At 42.4% G+C, this 17506-nt stretch overlaps 1 protein-coding gene across 1 annotated transcript; it reads right to left on the bottom strand.

Annotated features, from left to right (window-relative positions):
- Positions 1–1479: 1479 nt before the first annotated feature.
- LOC309559779 (olfactomedin-4-like) lies at positions 1480–12785 on the bottom strand (the record flags this gene model as incomplete). The annotated part of the gene is made up of 3 exons (XM_082263213.1): positions 1480–2315; positions 5985–6108; positions 12753–12785. 3 exons carry the CDS (start codon positions 12783–12785, stop codon positions 1480–1482), a joined length of 993 nt encoding a protein of 330 aa, XP_082119339.1.
- Between the last annotated feature and the right edge of the window lie 4721 nt (positions 12786–17506).

Below are 17506 nucleotides of genomic sequence, written 5' to 3'. Positions count from 1 at the left end.
ATACATATGCACTGTTACTGTAAAAATACACTGGTAGTGAAGGGGTTAACTTTATTTGGGAGGGAGGGGCTGTGTGTGTCCCTAGGGGCGTGCTTTCTACTGTGATTGGCTGTGGCTTGAGCTGTAAGGACACTGATCAACGGATCTACATAGTAGATCCGTGTGATCAGTGTTTTTACACCGAGGAGAATGACAGGTGGCTTGTTTACACTAGCCGCCTGACTTTCTCCCTCTCCCCCGCCGATCGCCGAGTCACACGCGCGGGGGGGTCTGCGACCACGCGGGAGTGGGAGCGCGCCTCCGGGGGGCGCGCGCTCGCTCCCTAGACCCTCACAAGCTAGTGACGTAGCCCTACGTCACTTTGCCTGTGAGGGGCTGACTGCCGACGTAGATCGGCGTTAGGCAGTCGGCAAGTGGTTAAAGAAGCAGGCTTTTTCATCTTAGGGATGCTCAGGTTGGGGGTGGGTTTTAGGTTTGATTTTGAGGGTAAGCTGAGTTTACATATAAATTTTTTTTGCCTCCATCTTTAGATTTATTAATTATATTGACATGTTTTCACTGGTTGTAATCCTTGCTTGTGTTAGCATTTTTCATGTGTCAGGTTTTTATTCTAGCCCAATTGTAACATTTTTATGTGTTATACATTATACGAAACAAGGGTGTGTTAGAAATATATATTTACATTTCTTGGTTCCTTTCACATGGGATAAAATTAGCCTGTCAGTTTCAGGTGGATTTGAATAGAAGCTCTATGTTAGTCAATTGGAAGGCAGATGTAAATAGATGAAAGTCTATTTACCCTCTAATTACCTCCAAGTCTAGGTCTGAAAAAAAAAAATAGAAAAGGTAAATCGGAGGTAAAATCCCTTTACATCTGCCTGTTCATAGACCTGTCACAGGTCAGTTAAGCTCTGGCAGGAAAAAACTGACTGAACACAGATGTCACAAACGAGTTATCCATACTGTTCGGTTTAGATTCATCCGTGGATTTATTCATGAATCCCCTGCTGATAGGAACGAATATAGCCCATGTAAAAGGACCCTTAAGCTGGCCATAGATGGATTGAACTTCAGCTGGTTCAGCAGGGATTGACTGGATTTCGATCCATCTATGGCCCTAGGGAGAAGCCAATGTAACAATCAACTTCTCTTGAATTGGAATGTTGGAAATTTTTCATTCAATCAGCGCCTACAGTCAATCAGACCAAAGCGCCCCGAGAATAGGTAATTATATTTGTCTTCCTTCTATAGGGTAGTTAGTATAGGAGTTAGAACGGGGTTACATCCGTTTTAAACTTAGTTCTATCCTCAAACTCCATTTTAAAACAAAACAAATAAAAAGGGAATTAAAACAAATGTTTTAATGCCCCCTTAAGTCTTTGTATATTTTGTGTTATATTTAGTTTTGTATTTGTTTATATGTTGAAGTAGGAAACCTGCACTGAATAGTATGTTAATGATTACATAGATCAATAAAAATTACTTTTTGGACATGTTCTCCAGGAGGGGGTTGGAAGTGACATCATAAGTAACTTGATAGCCATCATTATATGCATAGAGCTTGTGTTCATTGGGGTTGTAGGACAGATGGTGTATGTTCTCTTGCATTTTGTCAAAAGGGATGCTTAACTTGCTTTCTTTACCGGTTTTGGTATTGTACTTGTAGAAGATCTCTTCAGTCTCTGTACTCACAGCTCTGGTAGCATATAGCACCCCGCACACCATGAAAGCATTGTTGACTGCAGGCTTGTATTGGCTAGTGTGCCAGGTCTGTAGTACTTCAAGGGAGGTGGCATTAAGCTTACTGATGACCATGTTGCCAGTACTATGTTCAGTTGCATAAATAGCCCAAAGACCATTTTCATCACCAGCAAAGTCAATGTCCTGCCAACTGGAGGAAGCATAGGAGAATCGATTATTGAAAGCAGCATCACTAAGAGTGCTGCGACGCTCCACATTATAGGTTTTTGTGTTATACTTGCAGATGTCTCTTGTATTGTAGCAGTTATAGTACATTGAGCCACCATACACAATCATTCCACTTCCTTGACCACCGCTTGAATAATCAAAAGTAGAAATAAGGACCTTCTCTACATAGCTTTTGTACCGTAACAGGTCAATATATGATGGGTAGAAGCGCACAGTGGTCATTTTGCGTGCATCTGAACTTAAAATAGCCACCCAATATGGCTTCTGATCAGCACCTGGATATGAGTCTCTTCCCCATCCTCCCCACTTGCTGTTGAATCCTGCCCAGTTCAGTTGCACAATAAAAGGCTTGCTGATATTTGTTATTTCGCCATGTTCACAAATACCTGCAAAATGGAATCCAATCATGAAAATGCTATGCAAAAATAAATACTACATCCAGTAACATGATAATAAAACAATTTCTTATTATGTAACATTTTGAAAGTAAGCCTAAAACTCAATGCAACTAATTGTTCTCTACAGAAGGCTTTTGTTGTGATGTGAAATCACAACATCTATGCGTGAAGTCCTTTAATGCAAGTGAAGTATATGTTTTTTGTTTAAATGGCTTCAGATAAGTGGAGCAGTCTGCCCAATCACAGATCTAACCTGGATTTTCTAGATATGGGTGTCCCTGGAATAGTAAAGGAATAATAACATGCTGGTTTTCAATCCAGGCTATGCCTTAAAGTTTTTCCTACTTTCCTGGTGTTCTTTCATTTCTGCCTATCTAAACAGTAGAATGACCGTAGCCTGCTTCTAAATCATAATATAATATAACATGATATAACACAACTTGTTTTTAAAGGTTCAGTTCAGAATTTTGCTACAGGATCCATTTTGTAGTTTAAAGTTATGGCTGACATTAATGCTTACTGCGCCAGATTCTCATGTGACCATGTGCAACGCCATTCAGCATTTTATTATGTTTTAATGTCAATATCTGGAGCTGTACTTTGTGTAACATGTATAATAATATGTTAAAAAAAAAAAAAAAAAGCACTTCAATTTGCTACAAAACTATCATATTTTTTTCTGCTACAAATGAGTGACAGTCAACTGGGATTATCACAAAACCTAAATGAACATCAATTCAGTTTTACTCTCTAAGGATTCATGCACACAGGTCATTTGCCCAGCTCCTCTGAATGTCTTTTCCCCTGGCAGTAAAAAAGCAACCTAAAAAATGCATCTAAAGATACGTTTTGAAAACATGTTTAGGCACGTCAAGCGTTTTTTTTTGCTCAGACGCCGCTCCTTTCCTAAGGCTTTCAGCCTCTAAATGCTCCTCTTCTAATAAAACCTGAAATACCGATATATATGGTCTCCCCAGTTCTGAAAGGGACCACTATACCATTGTGAGGGCATTTTTTCAATCACAGGGCCTCCTTACACTAAACCCTCCATTTACTATTTTTGAAAACATTTGCTCCTCCTCATCTAGGGATCGAGGGCTTATTTCTAACCTATACTCACATATTGTTACTAGTACCCTCCCAGATAAACATAAGTATATGACTAGATGGGAGCAAGACCTTGACTGTAGTTTCTCCATCCCAGAATGGCACCACATGATATCAAACATGCGTAAATGTTCACGTTCTAGTGCATGTAGGGAGACACCCCTTAAAGTAGTTACAAGATGGTATTTGACTCCCTCCTTGGTCCACTCCTTCTACGGTTCAGTCTCTCCCCTCTGTTTTAGGGGCTGTTCAGGGAGGGTAATTTACTCCATATTTTTTGGAGCTGCAACCTTTTGCGACCCATATGGGATCATGCACAAAGACTTGTGACTGGATTGGCAGGGACATCGGTTTCTCTCTCTCCTAAGATATGCTTACTTTTTGTAAAAGTCCCTGGTGTCCCGAAGTCTACATCCAATCTGATTCATACTTTGATGTGTTCCATTCAATGGATGATCGAATGTAATTGGAAATCAGATACTCTATTATGGCCTCAGGTACTCTCCAGGATGGAATGCATTAAACTAATAGAAAAGATCTTTCACTCCCTTCATGGCTCCATGATGACATTCCATGCTAAATGGGACACTTGGGACACTTGTGTTGGGCCTGTTGGTACCTCTTGATTTATATGATATGTCTAACTTGACAGTTCTGACCCCTCATGTGTATTTGACTATTTGATATTCTGCTATACTATGACCAATGCTAGGTGTATACTTGCTATGTTTTCAGAGTATTTTTCTATGCAATATATAGATATTTTTTTATATATGATGTTACATTGTTGACCTGTGTACGCGTTATTGTTTTTTTGTACTGACTTTTTAATAAAATCTTTTGTAAACAAAAAAACCTGAAATACCTATGTGTGCATGGCCACATATATTAATATAGAGGGGCACATAGAGGCTAAAAAAAAAAAGTCCAAACCCCTTAAAAGTAACATTTTATTCCCACTGTGCATGAGACCTAAAGTGTAACTAAAGGCAAAACTTTTGTTTTAATTTTGAATAAAATAAGGGAGGGTTAAACCCCTGTCAGTTTTTATTTATTTATTGCCATCTGATGTCTATTAGGGAGATTTTGCTTAATTTCCCATCCCATAATCAACATTAAGTGAGAAGAAATCCCTCCAAAGTGATGAATTCACAGTGCGTCCCCAGGGTCACCAGATTGTGTCCTCATAAGATTTCCCCTCTATTAGTGATGTCAACCCAAAATTTTGGGTTTTCTTTTACCTTCACTTTCAAAACAAGACAAATAGAGAGGGTGAATCTCCCTAGTGGGGACACAGACAGCAATAAAAACTGACAGGTGTTGTAATCCCTCTTCCTCTATTCAAAACTAAAAAGAAATGGTCCACCTTAAGTTACACTTTGAGTAAACTTTCCCTGAAGTCATGGCTAAGATATGTCTATTATTTAACGGCTTTACGACCGCCGGCCGCAGTTATACACGCCCCCCCCCACAGTTAGAATCACTCCCCTAGGCTCACATTTAACCACTTGATCACCCACAATGTTAACCCCTTCCCTGCTAGTGTCATTATTACAGTAGCAGTGCATATTTTGAGCACTGATTACTGTAGTAATGTCAATGGTCCCCCCCAAAGTGTCAAAAATATCAGCCAGGGGTCCGATCTGTCCGCAGCAATGTTGCACTCCCGCAAAAAATCGCAGATTGCTGCCATTACTAGTAAAAAAAACCCAATAAAAATGACATAAATCTTTCCCGTAGTTAGTAGATGCGATAACTTTTGCGCAAACGAATCAAAATACGCTTATTGTGATTTTTTTGTACCAAAAATATGTAGCAGAAAACAAATTGGCCTAAAATCTTAAAAATTTTAATTTTTTATTTTTTTTTGGGAATGTTATATAGCAGAATGTGAAAAAAATATATTTTTTTTTTCAGAATTGTCGCTCTTTTTTTGTTTATAACTCAAAAAATAAAAGTTGCACAGATGATCAAATACCACCAAAAGAAAGCTCTATTTGTGGGAAAAAAAGGAAATCGTTTTTATTTAGGTACATCATCGCACGACTGCGCAATTGTCCATTAAAGGAACGCAGTGCCGAATCGCAAAATATGGCCTGGTCATTAAGGGGGCAAATCCTTCCGGTCTTAAAGTGGTTAAATGGCTATTCTGGAACAGTAAAGCTAAGTACTGATGCAAGAGGGTCGTAAATACCAACTGACCAATAAATATTAATTGACCAAAAAATACCATTTGACCAAAAATTGACCAACTAACCAAATGTTGACCAATCTTGGGGAAAAATCCAAATTCATGGTCTGTTTTTTATTGTTATACTGTGTGATAAAGCTAACGTTACACGTCTTTTAACCATGGATATAAATATAAACTGGGTTACACCCTAGCGCACATGCCACGCGAGAGCTACTAGTCATCATAATAGTAGGTTTTTAGAATGTGGGAGAAAACATATAAAAAATAGGTACAATACATAAATAGATATTTTTGGAAAAAAATGTAAAAATATTTTGGACTATAGCAAGCATATACTGTATATTACTGTGACCTACCATAGGAAGGTGGAAGGAGGGGATCGTTTGGTTTTCCATTGTTCTTCTCAAACTCCTCCAAGCGTTTCAGATTGTTTTTATCATAGATCTCCATTTGGTTCACCATGGTGGAAATGTTGTAGATCTAGAACAGAAAACACAAAAGCTGATAAATGAATTGTTGATGAAACTAAATGATTAGTTTACCTAAAAATAAAGATCATTATTATTGAGCTCACAAATTGTTTCCAATTGGTTAAATGTATTTTGTTGCTAGCCACAGATAAAACATGTCAGAACTTAGTCTTCTGTCAAATGAAGCAACAGATACCCAACAGCCAATGAGATACCCAACACCCAACAGCTCTATAAGGAAAAAAACTGATCAAACAGGTATGGAAGCTTTTTCTGACCTATGTTTGTCAGCCACTACCCCACTCCTTCAAAACACACATTTTTTGTACTGCATACTGGTTTATAAAATATTTGGTTGGTTTACATGCTCTAAGGTGATCAGATGTTACCCTCACATGTCTATGACCATTTATAATTACTTAAACACTAACAAACGTGAGAATAGCTCTAACTAGATGTGGATTTAAAGCAGAACTAAAAACTAATAGCCTATTAACCACTTAAGCCCCGGAGGATTTGGCTGCCTAAAGACCAGGGGGTATTTTGCGATTCGGCACTGCGTGACTTTAACGGACAATTGCGCGGTCATGCGACGCTGTACCTAAACGAATTTGACGTCCTTTTTTTCCCACAAACAGAGCTTTCTTTTGGTGGTATTTGATCACCTGTGCAATTTTTACTTTTTGCGCTATAAACAAAAAAAGAGCATCAATTATGCAAAAATAACAATATTTTTCAAATTTTTTTATATGAAATCCCCCCCCAAAAAATGTAAAAATCTAAATTTTTTAACATTTTCGGCCAATTTGTTTTATGCTACATATGTTTGGTAAAAAAAAGCGCATATACATAGTGCTACATAGTGCTATACATATGCACTGTTACTGTAAAAATACACTGGCAGTGAAGGGGTTAACTTTATTTGAGAGGGAGGGGCTGTGTGTGTCCCTAGGGGCGTGATTCTAACTGTGATTGGCTGTGGCTTGAGCTGTAGAAACAGTGATCAACGGTCCTACATAGTAGAATCGTATGATCACAGTTTCTACACAGGGGAGAATGACAGGCAGCTTGTTTACACAAGCCGCCTGCCTTTCTCCCTCTCCACCGACGATCGCTGAGTGAGTGGCGAACATCAGGTCCGCCGGTCACACGCGCGGGGGGGTCCGTGACCACGCGGGAGCGGGAGCGCGCCGCCGGCGGAGCGCGCTCGCTCCCCAGAGCCTCACAGGCTAGTGACGTACCGGTACGTCACTTTGCCTGTGAGGGGCTGACCGCCGCAGTATATGTACTTGCGGCGGTCGGCAAGTGGTTAATAGATCAAATAAAAAGCTGTTTTTTTTTTTTTTTTAAATGTTCAACTTCAGTCCAGAGCTGTCCCACAGAGTACTTCTTTCCACCACCAAATGTCCACAGTTTTTCAGGTTAATTGATGGCCAGCATTATTATTCATCCCACTTCCTCTGAGCCCAGGTTGTCATGGACCTGCCCCCTCCCCATGACTGTGACTCCCATGTGCTTATCTTCCCTCTCTGTCTAAGCTCTGCTGTACAGGGCCTGCAAGAGGCTGATGCCAAGTCAAATGCAGCTACTTCCATTGCTTGACACTTTTGGGGGTACCAGTGACATTTTTGACACTTTTGGGGGTACCAGTGACATTTCTACAGTAATCAGTGCTATACATATGCACTGTTACTGTAAAATTACACTGGCAGTGAAGGGGCTAACTTTATTTGAGAGGGAGGGGCTGTGTGTGTCCCTAGGGGCGTCATTCTAACTGTGATTGGCTGTGGCTTGAGCTGTAGAAACAGTGATCAACGGTCCTACATAGTAGAACCGTGTGATCACAGTTTCTACACAGGGGAGAATGACAGGCAGCTTGTTTACACAAGCCGCCTGCCTTTCTCCCTCTCCCCCGACGATCGCTGAGTGAGCGGCGGACATCAGGTCCGCCGGTCACACGCGCGGGGGGGTCCGTGACCATGCGAGGGGGGGGCCGCTGGCGGCGCGCGCTCGCTCCCCAGAGCCTCACAGGCTAGTGACGTACCGGTACGTCACTTTGCCTGTGAGGGGCTGACCGCCGCAGTATATCTACTTGCGGCGGTCGGCAAGTGGTTAATAGATCAAATAAAAAGCTGTTTTTTTTTTTTTTTTAAATGTTCAACTTCAGTCCAGAGCTGTCCCACCGAGTACTTCCTTCCACCACCAAATGTCCACAGTTTTTCAGGTTAATTGATGGCCAGCATTATTATTCATCCCACTTCCTCTGAGCCCAGGTTGTCATGGACCTGCCCCCTCCCCATGACTGTGACTCCCATGTGCTTATCTTCCCTCTCTGTCTAAGCTCTGCTGTACAGGGCCTGCAAGAGGCTGATGCCAAGTCAAATGCAGCTACTTCCATTCCTTGTATTAAAAAAAGAAAGCATACATTTGATGAAGTATGCATAAATATAGAACTGCATTCAATTGAGTCATTTTTAAATCTGACTGGAGATCAGCTTTAAGTAATTTTATTAATTCATGGGGATCTGTACACCTATCTGTTCATCTTTATTACTTTGCTAACCTATATATCCATTTAATTATAGTCATAGACTACTTTATTTTGGCATTTGTGTGGATTGTCACCTTTCGTCAGTAAAAATATGTAATTAATTAAATGCATCCTTTAAATCCCTGCTCACACTGTACAATATTGTATTTTGTGAAACGGAGACAGCTTTATGACTGACAAAATCAGACACATTACAGTTCTTAAGGTTATTAACACATGATAACTGAGAGTAAAGTGTTTTAAAAAGCATCTGAAATGCCTCTAGCCGTTGCACTTTAGATGCGTTTTATAGGTGTTAGAACACATTTTTAGAAGTCCTCAAAATGCCTACTTATTCTTGGGAAAGAAAAACAAGAGAAGAGCCTTGTCATAGCACTCTATATACACGTGCCAAACTCCTTAGGAGCATTTAGAACATGTCTACAATATGTGACTATAAGCAGGCAATGAGCCTGCAACATTTGACATTCGTGGATATCTTGCAAAGCTTGTCAAACTAGAAAAGAGAAGCTCCTGCTCTTGAGAAGTTGCTGTGCTGCTGATTGAAAATGTGTGTCTCCACTGGTTCAGCCGCCAAATCTGCTGTGCTGCCACCAGTGGCGGCTGGTGAAGTTTTAAGATGGGGGGGGCGCAAGACCCCGCCCTTCCATTTTGACCCCTCCCATTTCTCAGAAGCCCCACCCCTTATAGACTCCACCCATTTTGTCCCCTGTATTTTGCTTGCGTGAACCAATTCTCCCAATATATCACATATTAAGGGGTCCATCAGTACTAGTATATCCCATAATAGGGAACAGGAGCCCTATTATGGGATATACTGTGAGAGACATCCTATTATGGGATACATGGACTGAGAGTGGCACAAACCCCACAGTACAGACCCCCCCAGCACAAACCTCACAGTACAGACCCCCCCAGCACAAACCTCACAGTACAGACCCCCCCAGCACAAACCCCTCAAGCACAAACCCCGCACAAACAACTCAAGCACAAACCCCACAGTACAGGCCCCTAGCACAAACCCCACAGTACATGCCCCCTTCAATATAGTGACCAGTATAAATGACCCCTTTCAATGTAGTGACCAGCATACATGTCCCCAATGCAGTGACCAGTATACATGTCCCCAATGCAGAGCTATGCGTGCGTGGCTCCAGTGCAGCCAGTGACCACCAGTATACGTCCCCCAATTCAGAGCTATGCGTGCGTGCCTCCAGTGCAGCCAGTGACCACCAGTATACATCCCCCAATGCAGAGCTATGCGTGCATGCCTCCAGTGCAGCCAGTGACCACCAGTATACGTCCCCCAATGCAGAGCTATGCGTGCGTGCCTCCAATGCAGCCAGTGACCACCAGTATACATGTCCCCCAATGCAGAGCTATGCGTGCGTGCCTCCAGTGCAGCCAGTGACCACCAGTATACATCCCCCAATGCAGAGCAATGCGTGCGTGCCTCCAGTAACCACCAGTATACGTCCCCCAATGCAGAGCTATGCGTGCGTGCCTTCAGTGACCACCAGTATACATCCCCCAATGCAGAGCAATGCGTGCGTGCCTCCAGTGACCACCAGTATACGTCCCCCAATGCAGAGCTATGCGTGCGTGCCTCCAGTGCAGCCAGTGACCACCCGTATACGTCCCCCAATGCAGAGCTATGCGTGCATGCCTACAGTGCAGCCAGTGACCACCAGTATACGTCCCCCAATGCAGAGCTATGCGTGCGTGCCTCCAGTGCAGCCAGTGACCACCATTATACATGTCCCCCAATGCAGAGCAATGCGTGCGTGCCTCCAGTGCAGCCAGTGACCACCAGTATACATCCCCCAATGCAGAGCAATGCGTGCGTGCCTCCAGTGACCACCAGTATACGTCCCCCAATGTAGAGCTATGCGTGCGTGCCTCCAGTGCAGCCAGTGACCACCAGTATACGTCCCCCAATGCAGAGCTATGCGTGCGTGCCTCCAGTGCAGCCAGTGACCACCAGTATACATGTCCCCCAATGCAGAGCTATGCGTGCGTGCCTCCAGTGCAGTGACCACAAGTATACACCCCCAATGCAGAGCTATGCGTGCGTGCCTCCAGTGCAGTGACCACCAGTATACGTCCCCCAATGCAGAGCTATGCGTGCGTGCCTTCAGTGACCACCAGTATACATGTCCCCCAATGCAGAGCTATGCGTGCGTGCCTCCAGTGCAGCCAGTGACCACCAGTATACGTCCTCCAATGCAGAGCTATGCGTGCGTGCCTCCAGTGCAGCCAGTGACCACCAGTATACATGTCCCCCAATGCAGAGCTATGCGTGCGTGCCTCCAGTGCAGTGACCACAAGTATACATCCCCCAATGCAGAGCTATGTGTGCGTGCCTCCAGTGCAGTGACCACCAGTATACGTCCCCCAATGCAGATCTATGCGTGCGTGCCTCCAGTGACCACCAGTATACGTCTCCCAATGCAGAGCTATGCGTGCGTGCCTCCAGTGCAGCCAGTGACCACCAGTATATGTCCCCCAATGCAGAGCTATGCGTGCGTGCATCCAGTGCAGCCAGTGACCACCAGTATACGTCCCCCAATGCAGAGCTATGCGTGCGTGCATCCAGTGCAGCCAGTGACCACCAGTATACATGTCCCCCAATGCAGAGCTATGCGTGCGTGCCTCCAGTGCAGTGACCACCAGTATACATCCCCCAATGCAGAGCTATCCGTGCGTGCCTCCAGTGCAGTGACCACCAGTATACATCCCCCAATGCAGAGCTATGCGTGTGTGCCTCCAGTGCAGTGACCACAAGTATACATCCCACAATGCAGAGCTATGCGTGTGTGCCCGACAGAGCAGTGCACTTACCTGGAGGCTCGGCTTCTCCCTCTCCTCTTCTCCGGTCTCCTCTCCAGTCTCCTCTCCACTCCGCTCTCTGCAATGCCGGTCCACGCGACGTCAGCGGGGTCACCATGGGGCCATGCGATGTCCTGGATGATGATTGGTCCAGGCTGTAGACTGGACCAATCACAGCCAGGATATCAGGAAAGTGGGGGTGCCCAAGCGCAATGACTTGCGCTCAGGTTACGCCCCCAGAAGGCAGCCAATCGGCGCCCTTCTGGGTCGTAAACCCCACCCCCCCCCCATAGCCACCACATAGGCCGGGGTAGCGGCGAACACAATTTTTTTTTTCAAAACTTTATTTGTTCGTTTTGTAATTTTTTTTTCAAAACTTTATTTGTTCGTTTTTTTTTTTTTTCCTCTTCTTTTTTTTTTCTTTTCTTTAGGGGTAGGGGGGGGCGGCGCCCTGGCGCCCCCTATGCACGGGCCGCCACTGGCTGTCACTCACGCAAAGATAAAAACAGAGGGCGAGGTCAAACAAAATATATGTAAAAAGTCCACCAGATGATCCACTCAGCATGGATTACTGACTAGTGACAATTGTGGAATTAACACATCCAAATAAAGCCGATGCGTTTCGAGGGGTGTCCCCTCTTCCTTTAGAGCTGGATTTGGAATGCAGGTAGCTGGTCTTTATATGATCAAAACCATGTGACCTCTAGTAGAAGCCCCTCCCACAATGGGTGGGCTGATGGAATTAGGTCACATGGGTAGGTAACTAGATATATACAAATGTAAATCTCCTATAATAGGCCTTGCATCACGAAAGAACATTATATAAAAAAATATAAATATATATATATTCCTGGGGAAAAAAAAAGAACAATTTAAAAAACACAATTAAAAATAGAGGCAAGTATTTTTGGCTCTAGACCTTCAAGTGTCATCATTATATACTGTATACGAGGCATAAAAAATATACACATATATTCCTAAATAATAAACTCAAAATTACTGGCAGGTATTTTGGCTCTAGACCTTCAAGTGTCATCATTATATATACAAGGCATAATATATATATATATATATATATATATACACATATATTCCTATATTCCTAAAATAAGAAACTCAAAAATACAGGCAGGCATTTTGGCTCTTGACCTTCATGTATCAATCTATTGTATACTGTGTGACACACCATGTGTTTATCAAATGAATCTATGGGATGGAAAGCTCATCACCATCAACCAGTTACCATGTACTTGCCATCCAGGATACTCACTCACTAGGTTGGGGTGCATGTGGGGCAAGTTGTTCATGACATAGGAGCTCAAAGATAATAATCAAATTGATAGGAATGGTAGTGGAGTCCGACAGGTGACCATTGGAACGCACGTGGACAAAAATTGGGATTGTGTGCATTCCAGGCGCTGGCCCCGTGATACGTGAATGTCACTTGCATTGACACCCTGTTGCATCATCTCCGCACCACAAGAAAACAGAAAGCTGGAATACCAGCCGCCGTGGAGCGCAGACGTCACTTAAGGCCTTTTATAGATCCTAAAGGCATCCGGAAGCTGTAAGAAGTGACACTGTAAACAAGCCAGCCGCAGCACCCCCACACATCTAGCCTGGGTATCTGTTAGGTACAGGAGTGGAGCCACTATACCGTACAACAGATCAAGAGAGACCTGCCATTGCTCAGAATATACTGTGTGCTTGTGCTTGTTGTGCTGTAAGGGAATACACACACACAAATAAAAGTAATTTATCAATACATTAAAAAATGATTAATCATTAATAGGAGTATTGATATTAAGATATTATTATATTGATACTATTATGTACCACCATCAGTGCTAGATGCTTGCTGGAGAAGACCAGCTGCCTATTTGAAGGTGTCAAGGCATGAATATTACAGTAAAGTCCTATATCAAACCATAAAAAGAACATGAGAAATTCTGAAAGATGTATATAATACAATACATAGAGGACTGCGTGCCAGAAATCATATGGGCACTATGTAAAAGAAATTAGGGACAGTCTGTCAATAGGAAGAGTGACTGACTGCCCTGATGCATGAAGGGCATAAAGGGCATAAAACCTAACCTTTATCACTGATATGATATTTTCATCCTGGGCATAAAAAAATACATAAAAATCTAAAATGAATTAACTAAATTGTGTACTTCCAAACCTTTGGTCAATCCTTTGGGCATCAGACTACCAAGGGTGAAGATCCAGAAACTTTCTCTTTTACAGTTTCTGATATCTCCACCCCCTGTCTAGTTCATCAGAGATAGCTTCAATAACAAAATTCTCATGCCTGTGGGATCCCCTTTATGTTTTTCTTTAAAATGCCTGGGGACAGAATATTTGTCTCTCCCATTATTGATACTGCATTTGTGTTCACCAATGCAAACCCTGAGTGGACGTGATGCTCGGCCAACATTCAATGAACCACAGGGGCAAAAAAAGTCAAATATTACAAATGAGGTCCCACAGGTAATGAATTGATTGATACGGTGTATTTTGCCATCAATTCCCAGTACATCGCGCTTACAATGCCACATAAAGCTACATGGGCCACAGTTTGTAACCCCACACTTGTAGCTGCCCTACTGGTCAAAAAGTGAAGACCATTGGTTCAGTTGGCTGTTAGGGGATTTTTTAGGTTTTTGTATTCTACTGAGAGCGACTATATAAGTTTATTTAGTAAAAGAAAAAAAGTGTATAAACATATATTCCTAAAATAAGAAACTCAAAAATACAGGCAAGTTTTTTGGCTCTAGACCAGGGATCCTCAAACTATGGCCCTCCAGCTGTTGCAGAACTACACATCCCATGAGGCATTGTAAAACTCTGACATTCACATTCAGTACATGAATAGGCATGATGGGAATTGTAGTTCTTGAACAACTGGAGGGCCATAGTTTGAAGACCCATGCTCTAGACCTTCAAGTATCAATCTATTGCATACTGTGTGACATACCATGTGTTTATCAAATGAATCTATGGGATGAAAAGCTCATCAGCACCAACTAGTTACCGTGTAATTGCAGGATTCTCACTAGGTTTTATTTCAGGAATATATATATATATATCTATATACACACAGTATCTCACAATAGTGAGTACTCCCCTAACATTTTTGTAAATATTCTATTCTATCGTTTTCATGTGACAACACTGAAGAAATTACACTTTGCTACAATGTAAAGTAGTGAGTGTACAGCTTGTATAACAGTGTAAATTTGCTATCCCCTCAAAATAACTCAACACACAGCCATTAATGTCTAAACCGCTGGCAACAAAAGTGAGTACACCCCTAAGTGGAAATGTCCAAATTGGGCCAATAGTGTTAATATTTTGTGTCTTATTTTCCAGCACTGCCTTAACCCTCTTGAGCATGGAGTTCACCAGAGCTTCACAGGTTGCCACTGGAATCCTCTTCCACTCCTCCATGACGACATTACAGGGCTGGTGGATGTTAGAGACCTTGCGCTCCTCCACCTTCCATTTGAGGATGCCCCGCAGATGCTCAATAGGGTTTAGGTGTGGAGACATGCTTGGCCAGTCCATCACCTTTACCCTCAGCTTCTTTAGCAAGACAGTGGTCGTCTTGGAGGTGTGTTTGAGGTCGTTATCATGTTGGAATACTGCCCTGCAGCCCAGTCTCCAAAGGGAGGAGGGGATCATGCTCTGCTTCAGTATGTCACCGTACATGTTGGCATTCATGGTTCCCTCAATGAACTGTAGCTCTCCAGTTGGCACTCATGCAGCCACAGACCATGACATGACCATGCTTGATTGTTGGCAAGACACACTTGTCTTTGTACTCATCACCTGCATGCTGCCACACACACTTGATACCATCTGAACCAAATAAATTTATATTGGTCTCATCAGACCACAGGACATGGTTCCAGTAATCCATGTCCTTAGTCTGCTTGTCTTCAGCAAACTGTTTGCGGGCTTTCTTGTGCATTATCTTCCTTCTGGGATGACAGCTATGCAGACAAATTTGATGCATTGTGCGGCGTATGGTCTGAGCACTGACAGGCTGACCCCCCACCCCTTCAACCTCTGCAGCAATGCTGGCAGCACTAATACATCTATTTCCCAAAGACAACCTCTGGATATGACGCTGAGCACGTGCACTCAACTTCTTTGGTGGACCATGGTAAGGCCTGTTCTGAGTGGAACCTGTCCTGTAAAACCACTGTATAGTCTTGGCCATCGTGCTGCAGCTCAGTTTCAGGGTCTTGGCAATCTTCTTATAGCCTAGGCCATCTTTATGTAGAGCAACAATTCTTTTTTTTCAGATCCTCAGAGAGTTCTTTGCCATGTGGTGCTATGTTGAACTTTCAGTGACCAGTATGAGAGAGTGAGAGCGATAACACCACATTTAACACAACTGCTCCCTGCTCACACCTGAGACCTTGTAACACTAACAAGTCACATGACACCGGGGAGGGAAAATGGCTAATTGGGCCCCATTTGGACATTGTCACTTAGGGGTGTACTCACTTTTGTTGCCAGCAGTTTAGATATTAATGGCTGCGTGTTGAGTTATTTTGAGGGGACAGAAAATTTACACTGTTATACAAGCTGTACACTCACTACTTTACATTGTAGCAAAAGTGTAATTTCTTCAGTGTTGTCATATGAAAAGATATAATAAAATATTGAGGGGTGTACTCACTTTTGTGAAATACTGTATATATATATATATATATATATATATATATATATATATATATATAATTTTTTATTTTTTTGTATAATGTTCTTTTGTGATGCAAGGCCTTTTGTAGGAGATTTAAATTTGTATATATCTTACCTACCCATGTGACCCAATTTCATCAGCCCGCCCATTATGGGAGGGGCTTCTACTAGAGGTCACATGGTTTTGATCATATAAAGACCAGCTATCTGCATTCCAAATCCAGCTCTGAGGAACACCCCTTGAAAAAGCATCAGCCTCATTTATTTTTAATTTATTTAAATGTTTTTATTAAATGTTTTTCGACAATACATGAAATTAAAAAAATAAAAAACAAACAAACAACAAATAACAAGTAAAATTAGATTAGGTTTATACCTCTATACATCTGTGTCAAATACCAGCTTTACTGCACCTTAAGGCTCCGTTCACATCTAGGCGTTTTGGGGCGTTTTTGGGGCGTTTTTCTGCTCTAGGATCAGCTCTCAAAACGCCCAACAAGACAAATCCTATTCATTTCAATGGCCCCTGTTCACATCTGAGCGTTTTGACGCTGTTTACAAAACGCCCAACGCTCAAAAAAGTACATGAGCTTCTTTTTGGGCAGATTACAGGCGTTTTCCATTGATCTCTATTCAATCTAAAAACGCCTGCACAAAAATCGCGGTAAAAATCGCGGTAAAATCGCGGTAAAAACCGCCGCAAAAACGCTACGCTCAGGTGTGAATGTAGCCTAATAGTTCCTAAACCAAAGGGAAGAAAAAAGCAAAAAAAAAGGCCCCAAGAGGGTCTCTCTTGTGATATTATTATCAAAACATTTTGTGAAAAATTTCCCAAGAAGTCAAAAAATTATCGTGAAGGAAAAACTTGTGAGAGAGAAATAAAAAAAAAGGGGGTAAGGAGGTCTCTCATTGTGATATTAATATCAAAACATTACATGAAAAATTACCCAAAAAATTATCGTTAAGGAGAAACTTGTAAGAGAAAAAAAAAAAAAAAAACCAAAGAGGGTTTATCGTTGTTGTGATATTATTATCAAAAACATTAAGTGAGTAATTTCCCAAGAAGTCAAAAGATTATCATGAAGGAAAAACTTGTGAGAAAAAAAAAAAAGCCCCAAAGAGGGTTTCTCGTTGTGATATTATTATCAAAACATTAATTGCAAAATTTCCCAAGAAGTAAAAAAGAAAAAAAAAAAAGGCGGTTGGGGGGGGGGGGGTGAGGATAGGGAGTAGGAGGGAGGTTGAGGTGGCGGTGGATGGGGCCGTGTAGATGTTAGCGGTGGTGGAGGGGGACGAGGTAGCCAACACTGCT

Source organism: Pelophylax lessonae (genome assembly GCF_965119305.1).
Source record: "Pelophylax lessonae genome assembly, chromosome: 7".
Classification (NCBI taxonomy): Eukaryota; Metazoa; Chordata; class Amphibia; order Anura; family Ranidae; genus Pelophylax; species Pelophylax lessonae.
This window is presented reverse-complemented; position numbering and strand designations above follow the sequence as displayed.